The sequence below is a fragment of the Sinocyclocheilus grahami genome, unplaced genomic scaffold (assembly GCF_001515645.1).
Source record: "Sinocyclocheilus grahami isolate Dianchi unplaced genomic scaffold, SAMN03320097.WGS_v1.1 scaffold324.1, whole genome shotgun sequence".
Taxonomy (NCBI): domain Eukaryota; kingdom Metazoa; phylum Chordata; class Actinopteri; order Cypriniformes; family Cyprinidae; genus Sinocyclocheilus; species Sinocyclocheilus grahami.
In genome coordinates, this window is record NW_015505503.1 from 621,397 (window position 1) to 630,783 (window position 9,387).

Below are 9,387 nucleotides of genomic sequence, written 5' to 3' on the forward strand. Positions count from 1 at the left end.
GACTGAAGCACTGCAACACCCGCTGACTGCCATTAAACAGCTTGAAAGATTAAAGACAATTTTTAATATAACTCCGTCTGGATTCATCTGAAAGAAGAAAGTCATGCACACCTAGGATGCCTTGAGGGTGAGTAATTCATGGGCTAATTTTCATTTTTGGGTGAACTAACCCTTTAATTTCTTAAAAAAGAAAGAAAAAGCTGACCCCAAACATTGGTCTATGTCAGCTATTGGATTTGCGCAAATAATTCACAATAACACTGTAATACAGTTTCACTCCATTCGACTTTATATTCATCCTTTGCTCTGTATTGCACCCCAGAGACCCGAGGCACGAAACACTCTTACAGAACAAATGATACAAAGTGCTGTTTAATAAAAATACAACTCACCAGGAAATGAAGACACAAGTACACAAGCATCACATGCAATGTACTAGGCCAAGTTGAACTCCACTAGCAGATCTACTTTTGGATTCGGTGCTGCCCTTTCATATCATTCGCTAGGTGTTTCTGCTACATCACACAGGAGTTCAGGTTACACAAGCAAAATAAATGCTTCGATACATAAGATTTTCTGTGAGTTTTGGCATTTCATATCAGAGACGTAGCCTATTGTATATTTTGTTTGAACAAACGTCACACTCCCAAGCCCAAAGTATGATTATAACAAGATATACATAAATACTTTCACACTGGTTTTTTGTTACATTTGTACAATCAATACAAAAATACTAAAATGTCTCTATGAAGTCTGGTTTATTATAGGCTTCTATGTACATCTACACAGATGCACACAATACCGGCTTTCGATTCACCCAAACTTTCCATATAACCCACAGCCTCAAAACATTAAACAGAGAGTGTTTTTAAATTATTCTATAGATTTAAGGAGGTCTGCATGGGTTCCCTTGGTTTACTAGGCAGCTTTAATACAATAAAAAAATCACATGTACTCTTTGTATAGCCATTCTAAAGATGCGTTTTGATTATTAATTCAGGTATTTATCTTCATCTGGTTTCAGCAGTGTGGTAATAACCCGTGTTGACCATTTAAACATCATTAACATTTCTATGTGTGACTTTTGAAAGATAATTAAGATAACGTTATCTGAAAACAAGCACTGTATGCTACATTATAAACTAATAAAAATCTTAACATAACAATACTCCAGTAGCACTCCTTGTATTGTAAGTAATTTGCATATATGGCACAAACCGACAAGAAAGATGGAAATACGTTTATGAAAAATCACTGGAAATTTTGTAACTGAAAGATAATTTTGAGAACCTGCCATCTGATTAATCTAAAACAGCTCCCCATGCCATATATATATATATATTTCTCTAAATTCACTCTGATGAAAGTATTTTGATGAATCCAAGAACAATGTTCCACGTAACAAATAACTGCGGAACATAAAATCATGAATTTCATAGATCAAATATAGCATGTCAAATTAACGCCATAGAAACTCCTGGCATTTTGGGTAACAGCAAACACATAAGAGATGATGGTGCTTGAATTTATAATAAAATATCACTGAAGTCAGAATCTGATTCTCCACTAGATAAATATATAATCACCATGACACTTCACTGTGCATTAGGACAATCAAAAACACTGAAATGATATAAGATGGGCCACATAAAATATGACCAACAGATGAGGTTGTAGTACCTGAAAATAACTGATGATGGTATGACTGACAAAAAAAATGATCTACTGAGAACAAGCCATGTATGAAAAGGATGCCATTATTTTGGTTTGTGTATCAGCTCAACTCAAAAAGTGGTAGCATATGTGAATGTGTGTTTGCTAAACAGTTCTCAAAAGGCTCTCTGGGTCGGACAATGCACAGTAGAGTGTGTATCCCAGTTCATCTATTTCCTGTGGCGTTAGCTCACAGAACAGATTGACTTTGAGATTAAGGATGCAGGGTAGCCTCCCAGCCTCTAGGTGTCCCACTAGTGCACGAAGCAGCTGCATGAAACGATCGGCGAGAGCTTCCTGAGTCCAATCGCCCTCCTGTTTGCTCAGGAGAAGGATTGCATTAGTGAGCTGGCTTGCGTTTAATCGTGCCAGCGCTGGATTTAGTTTACACACAGCTTTAATGACTTTAAGACATGCGCAACGGCACCCGGCGTCTTCCTGATCGAGCGTACGCAACTTTGCCGTTTCTGCCACGCGAAAACTCTGCCGCCACAGGTTCTCATGCCGTTCTGCGGCCAATCGATGCGGTTTGGCGATCAGCGAGACGCCGTCCTCCATAACAAGCAATGGGAGGAAGTCCACATAAAGGCGACGGTCTGTTTCATACTGCACTTCTAGTGTAAGCGTTTCTGATGGGACCACCGGTCGGATGATGTAATCTAAGACACTACCGATGGCGGGCCAGTTGATGGAGCCAGCGACAAGCTTCTCGAAAACTTCTAGGACGCTCTTTGGGGAAAGGTAGCCACCCACCATGCAGCGGTCCCAGTAGCTGCTTCCACGCGGGAAGTACTCAAGGTTTTCCCGACGAACCAGCCAGAAGCCAGGAACATTCATGATGGTGTCCTCACCAGGAATGGATGACCAGAGATTCTTCTCAAGGACCATGGGTACCATTAGCTGGGCGTGGTCAGCAGTCACCACCTAAAAATTTGAAAAATGAAGAGTGAGGGGTGAATTAAAAACCATTCAAAATATTGGAAATTAATACTTGAATTCAGCAAGCATGCATTACATTGATTAAAAGATAGAAGTGACAGAAAAGATTTCGGTTTCAAATAAATGCTGTTCATTTGAATATTCCATTTATCAAAAAATCCTGATAAAATGTGTCACGGCTTCCACAAAAATATTAAGCAGCACAACTGTTTTCAACACTGATAATAAGAAGACATTTCTTGAGCAGCAAATCAGGATATTAGAATGATTTCTGAAGGATCATGTGACACTGAAGACTGGAGTGATGATACTGAAAATTCAGCTTTGCAGTCACAGGAATAAATTACATTTTCAAATTCAAATAGAAAAGAGTTATTTTAAACTGCAATAATATTTCACAATATTATTGTTTTTACTGTATTTTGATTAAATAAATGCAGCCTTGGTGAGCAGAAGAGACTTTAACAAGATTAAAAACCTTATTGACCCCAAACTGTATATCAAAAGCACTTCAATAAAGCCATGTTTTTCCTATATTCTTGCTAATTATGTGACAGAATTAAAACACCCTTCTCAGAATTGATCACCCTTGTTCTCACCTGAAGGTCGTCGTATAGACTTCCGCTCAGGTACATTTCTCGTAGAGGCATATCAGGCAGTTTGGCGTGGAGAAAGACTCTGAGCTCCGCACAGATATCCAACGCGGCACGGCGAGCGACGGCCTGCTCCTCCGAGGGGATCGCCACTCGTTCATGAAAGAAGGCCCAGAGGTGTTCCTGCAGTGAGAGGCGCATCCGTGCCTTCTGGAGTTCAGCCTTACCAGGGCAGCCACCACCACGGCCCATAACACAATGTAAAGAATCTAAACAACAACAAAAAAACATAAGAAAACAAAAAAATAGACATATGAAATCAATTTAGCATACTTAAACATTTCAGACAGCTTCCAAAGTTCAAAACCTGGTAGAATAATTCTACTTAATCACAACACACAGCCTAAAGCAACACAATCTTTAATCTTACTTCACATCGACTAATAATTCAGAACAACTAGTCAAAATAATTACACATATCCCTAATGCCCATACAACAAAAGAAGGGTCTACAGAAATCTACAATGTGTTAGTTAAAGAAGGGTTTAAATACCCACTGAGCAAGTAGAGCAGACACTCCAATATGTACAAGCCTGGTAAACAATAAGGATACAGGTTAGGATGAGATAAACCAGGGAAAACCATGTCCATGATGGCCCAGGATAAAATAAATAAATAAAGGTTCATTAAAATTACAAATTATGAATGAAAATAAAAAATAGATTAAAAAAAAATTACTTGCCTCAAATCTATATATACAGTGGGTACGGAAAGTATTCAGACCCCCTTAAATTTTTCACTCTTTTTCAATAATATGGAACAAACCTAAAACAAACAAACAGTTGAAAAGCACACATTTTCTCATGGCTGCTGCATTCAAAAGCACAGGATGTTAAGTATGCAAGGCGCCAGAGATTCATTACCTGGCTTGAAGGAGCTGGAGGAGGTGGGGAGCGTCTGTAGAGAGCGGCTGACGTTCTGTTTCATGTCATGGTTCAGCGTCCTTGGTGACGACCCCAGCCAGCTCGGCTCCTCCCAGCTTCTTTGTCCTGACGGGTTGGCTTTTGTGGGACTGGATGGGGCACTGAGTGTTCGATCGTACATCTGAGACAAAGCAAACTCATTCATACACTAATAATAATAATAATGAAAATATCTACCGTGCTGGTAACAAAGTATGTACTTTAAGGGATCTTTTTTTCTTCTTCCCATGAGGTACACTTAAAAAAAAGCTACAGAACTTGTGCAGGTCTCTTGCATAGGATATTAAACAAAGTTGACTTCATTCCATCCTTCCATATCAACATCTTTGCAAAGCTGAATTACATTGTGACAGATTCATAAAATAATCCACACTGAATTGTGATGCTCAAAGTGCTAAAATCAAACTGAAATGATCAGAGACATTGTTAAAACTAAACTTTATCTGCCATTTCATATCATTTGGACTGTGACTTTTTGCTGCTCAGTTTCAATAAAAGCTCTTTCAAAAAGACTGGAAGTTAGCTTTCAAGATCACTGGAAAAGTGATTCCTTATGACATGACCCCTTTAATATACCCTTAGGATCGAAGAGCATTACAACCTGTTCCTGTACTCACTCTTTTGACCGCCAGTGTGGCGATCCCGAGCATGGCTGCTCCCCCGACTCCCAGCACCAGCTTTGCATTAGAGAGCACAAAGTCGATCGCTGTGCCAAGCCCATTGTCATCTTTCTTTCCCTTCCGATCCCCGTTCACTCCTGCCATCGATCTTTCCCCTCCCTGAGACAAAGCAAGAAAGAGGGAAAAGACAAGAAATGGATTTTCTTATCAACTACAAGTTGTGTAATATGCAGAGCTTATTTGCAGTTCACGAAGTGATGGCATCACGTGAATCAATGTCACATGACACGTTCTAGTAATGTCAGCAAATGGCTTGTGTTGTTATTGGTAAAAAGTTTAGACAGAGAGAAACAGGTATGCCAGGGCTCGATATAAGAGGGAAAGACAGTTTAGAAAACGTTAAATATATGAAAAACGTTAAATGACAGTTATTTGACCTTTTACCCTTAAACAGCTGGGAGAAAATCAAAAGTGTGTCAACACACAGTAGACCTGTGCATTCAGTCTTAAAGTGACAGCAGCCTAATATACCTACTGCTATCTGTGTCATTAATGTTAATCAAACAACAAAAGACAGAGAAAATCTCTTGACTGAATGGCTTTTAATTTGAGCTTTAACAAGGATTCATCTTGGTGTTATACTGGGATCTAAATTTTGGCGTCATAAAAACCTTATTTATTATAATGCAAGATTAAATGGGTTAAAACAACAAAAACAGTGGGCTGGGAGAGTGAAAATTCTTAGCGTTGAGCCATGTACAGAAGTGTGTCATTTTATTATTTTTTAAATACTATTATAGTTTTAATTAATATTCTGAGTTAGCGTTTATTGCTGTTTTTATATTTTCAGTTTTCATTTGAACTTTAAGCAATTCTGTTATGTGCTTTTGTAATTTGTATTATTATTTTTAATTCAGGTTTAGTTTCTATTTATTTCTAGTTAGTCATTTTAGTCCTTCAATTTATTTTAATTAGGTGCCATGGGAATTTTTCAAATTTCAAGTGTTCATCTAATATGTATATAACAATATTCAATCATAATAATAATACTACTACTAATAAAAACACTAAGAATATGTTTTATTTTAGCGTCATCTCACCTGACAACAAAATAATGAAGTTTTAGCTAATGATAAAAACATCAAGCAAATGCAAACTGGCTACAATGTTTCTGATGCAGAAATTCCTTCTTACCGACTAGCGGTCAAACTTTCTCTTGCTGATGGACCGCTTCTTCTACACCAACCCGCCCAGCCTGCTGTTGAGGAAGAACTGGCCTCTCTTCAGCGCGTCCTCTCTCTCTGCTGGGGCGCTGAGGGTCTGACAGCGCCGGAACTCTCGGGTCACTGCGCGCCGGTAGTAATCACGGTCGGTGTACTGTAGGTGTTGGCCTGCACGGAGCAGTGCTCGGTACAGCTGCAGCACAGCACTGCGGGACCAGCAGCCCATCAGGGAGAGTTCAGAGCGGGCAGAGACAGACGTCTCACACGCACCTGCAAAAGGAAGTGGACGCTTTAATACCACCAAACAATAGATGACAACAAGTCACTGACCACACCAAAGGGCTGTGGTTACTGCTGTCACAATGCTATCAGATTCATCAAACAGCTGACACACCCAAACCGCATTCAAATGACCACAATTCAGTGCTCTTCTTCAAACAAGGCCAGTCCACAGTGTGTCCATTCAAAACAAACACACATAAAACGTGCGACTTCTTGACCACATTCTCAGTCGTGTGACCCAGTAATTACATGTGCAATGTCACCGCACTTGTTATTCCCATTATTAACGTTAGGGATTTATAAAATGCATACATATTTTTTTTTAAAAACGCCTTAACGTCACTTGATAGCTGATCAAATAAAATAGGAGACTCACTTAACTATTGCCTTTATAACCACTGCGACAGATTTCCACACCTAATATATAGGATTATCAGGTACAAGAAATAAAATACACAAATATATACGTTGGTACATTAATCGCACGATCTAGGGGAAGCAATTCAAGCGAATGTGTATGAAAATTAGACGTTTATAAACAGAGCGGTAGTTATTTGCATGCTACCGTTAGCTAGCCTCTTCTCCAGTGACCTTCTTTAACTGTGTAAATATGCCTAGAGTCTCAACCTCTGAGGTCTCATACACTTCATAAACTCATATTCGGAGCCGATAAAAAACTTGAACTCACGTTTGAAATAGACAGAAATGAATGTTTAGCTTGTCAAGGGTGGAGGAGATCCGTCTTCAGTGCGGGGTCGACCAATGCCGCTCCGGAAGAGGACTGGTAAGTGACTAGAAAGCAACTTCCGGGGTTACTGGAACAAGTTTGTAGCCAGGGCTGTGGCTCAAACCGAACAAACCCTTCATTTAGAACTCTGTGACATTTTACTTTGTTTTCCAAATCCATGTTTTTCTGAAAAGCAAAATTACATCATTAATCATTTTAGCAACGTTTTAGATTCGTTACACAAAAAATAACTCAAAAGGAACCCTCATGTTACTTTAGTAACACTGATCTCAGAATATACTTTGAAAATATGAGACACGCAAAACAAGAAGCTTATAAAAACAATAAAAATGAGCTTTTCAAATTTGTGTAACTTCCCCAATGTCATATAGCACCTTTTTATCCTAGTATTTATTTTTTTAAATGTATATGTTCATTTTATGTTGTTGTTGTTGTTGTTGTTGTTATTCACGACACTGGCTGGATATTTAGCTTGTACTTTCTGAATTGTACTTGTGTGTGATTGAACTAAAACAAAAAAAAAGGGGGCTGTGGCTCAAAACCGACCGACTTTCAGTGCATTTTATATATATTTTTAAATAATACTTTCAAAATGCATTTCATGGACTTTAAATCAAACTATGAACTATGAAAGTAGTAATTATTGATATGAACATAAACACACACAAACACAGGCTTCCGTGTTTTATGGGTTAATTCCATAGACGTAATGGTTTTTTATCCCCTTATCCTGACCCTACCCCTAAACCTACCCTTCACACAAAACGTTCTGCATTTTTAGATAAATAAATAAATCTGTATGATTTATAAGCTTGTTTCCTCATGGGGACCAAAAAAATGTCAAAGGTCAAAAGGTCAAAGTTTATTGTTATTACCATACTTGTGGGGGACATTTTTTTGGTCCCCATAATGCCTGTTTCGCACATACTCCGTCTGCGGTCCGTGTGCGTTACGTTTGCGGTGCAGAAGCAGCACGGACTCATTGTGCTTTCACACAGGACGCGTTTGCAGTCCGCTCCTGATCCGCGGCTGTATACCACAAACACAACATCTATCCATTATTTTGATTTCAAATCCAAACATAGTTAGCCTATACTGAAAGTGCTTTTTCAGCATTGTGATCCTCTTTTATCACAGTACAGTTACACAATCTTTCATAGACATATTCACGTTTAAACTCAGTTAATATAAACAACATTTAGCTTTCTTGTGTTCGGTAATCACAAATATTTTAAATTAAAATTTACCACTGACAGAAACAGTGCCTTTTACATTTAAATCTCATTTTTAAATCTACATTTAAAATCTGCATTTAAATTCACTTAAATCTACATTTAAATAGGCGGGGCATAGAGGAGAAACAATAATGTACAGTATGTGGAAAATAATGTGTTTTTTGAACCTTAAACCGCCTAAACACATTTCATTACACCAAATAATGTTCATTTTAGCAACATCATATGCATATCCTTTAATATACAAATCTAGAAGCCAAATGCATTTAATACGCGGTTTATATTAATTGAGTTTAAACGTGAATATGTAACCCACACGAACCGCATACGCACTGCAGACGGAGTAGCCTATGTGTGAAACAGGCGTAACATAGGGAAAACCAGGTACACACACACACGTGTGTATATGTGTGTGTGTAAACATATCCATGAATTATTGTTCCTTTCTTATTCATTTTGTCATTGTCTGATTAAATTGTAATGAAATAGTTCAGGACTTTGAGGGGGGAAACTGTGATGCATGTATATTTACTAATGACATTGTTAGTAAATATATAAAATTACTGACACTAGTGAAAGTGTGTTTTTGTAACGAATCATCCACTGAAGGCGAGCGTAAGTGAGAACCCAAGTGCAGTTTATTTACAGGTGATATCCAAACAAGAAACACTGACTTGACTTTAACAGACAGCATGAGCAGACTTGACAAACAGACTAGACTCACCAACAGCGGGTTAAATACATTCAATACACGATGAGGGCACAATGGGAACATGAAGCTACTTATAGGAAACAAGAGGGTCACATGACAAGAACAAACCAATGGGAAACAAGACACATGACTAAGACAACCAATCAGAACATGACACCATGAAGAGGGGAACCAATGGCATGAATACATGAGGGCAAGGGAAGCATGACACAAACAGGGACCATGAAACAATTACAAAATAAAAGACATGGAAAACATGAACATGAAACAAAACACCACATTACATATCCCCCCCTCTAAGGGCGGCTCCTGACGCCCTAATGTAACATCCACCCCAAC

The 9,387-nt window shown here is 38.4% G+C and overlaps 1 protein-coding gene across 2 annotated transcripts; it reads right to left on the reverse strand.

Moving 5' to 3' along the window:
- Window positions 1–266: 266 nt before the first annotated feature.
- mief1 (mitochondrial elongation factor 1) lies at window positions 267–7,129 on the reverse strand. Of its 2 annotated transcripts, XM_016294814.1 has the most exons (7): window positions 7,042–7,129; window positions 6,043–6,341; window positions 4,846–5,007; window positions 4,169–4,349; window positions 3,803–3,838; window positions 3,252–3,514; window positions 267–2,637 (listed from the first exon to the last, which is right to left on the reverse strand). In XM_016294814.1, the coding sequence occupies exons 3-7, from the start codon at window positions 4,990–4,992 to the stop codon at window positions 1,819–1,821; spliced, it is 1,446 nt and encodes a 481-aa protein (XP_016150300.1). In that variant the 5' UTR covers window positions 4,993–5,007; window positions 6,043–6,341; window positions 7,042–7,129; the 3' UTR covers window positions 267–1,818. The 2 variants fall into 2 exon arrangements, with proteins under 2 accessions (XP_016150300.1, XP_016150301.1); XM_016294815.1 differs by lacking the exon at window positions 3,803–3,838.
- Window positions 7,130–9,387: the final 2,258 nt, after the last annotated feature.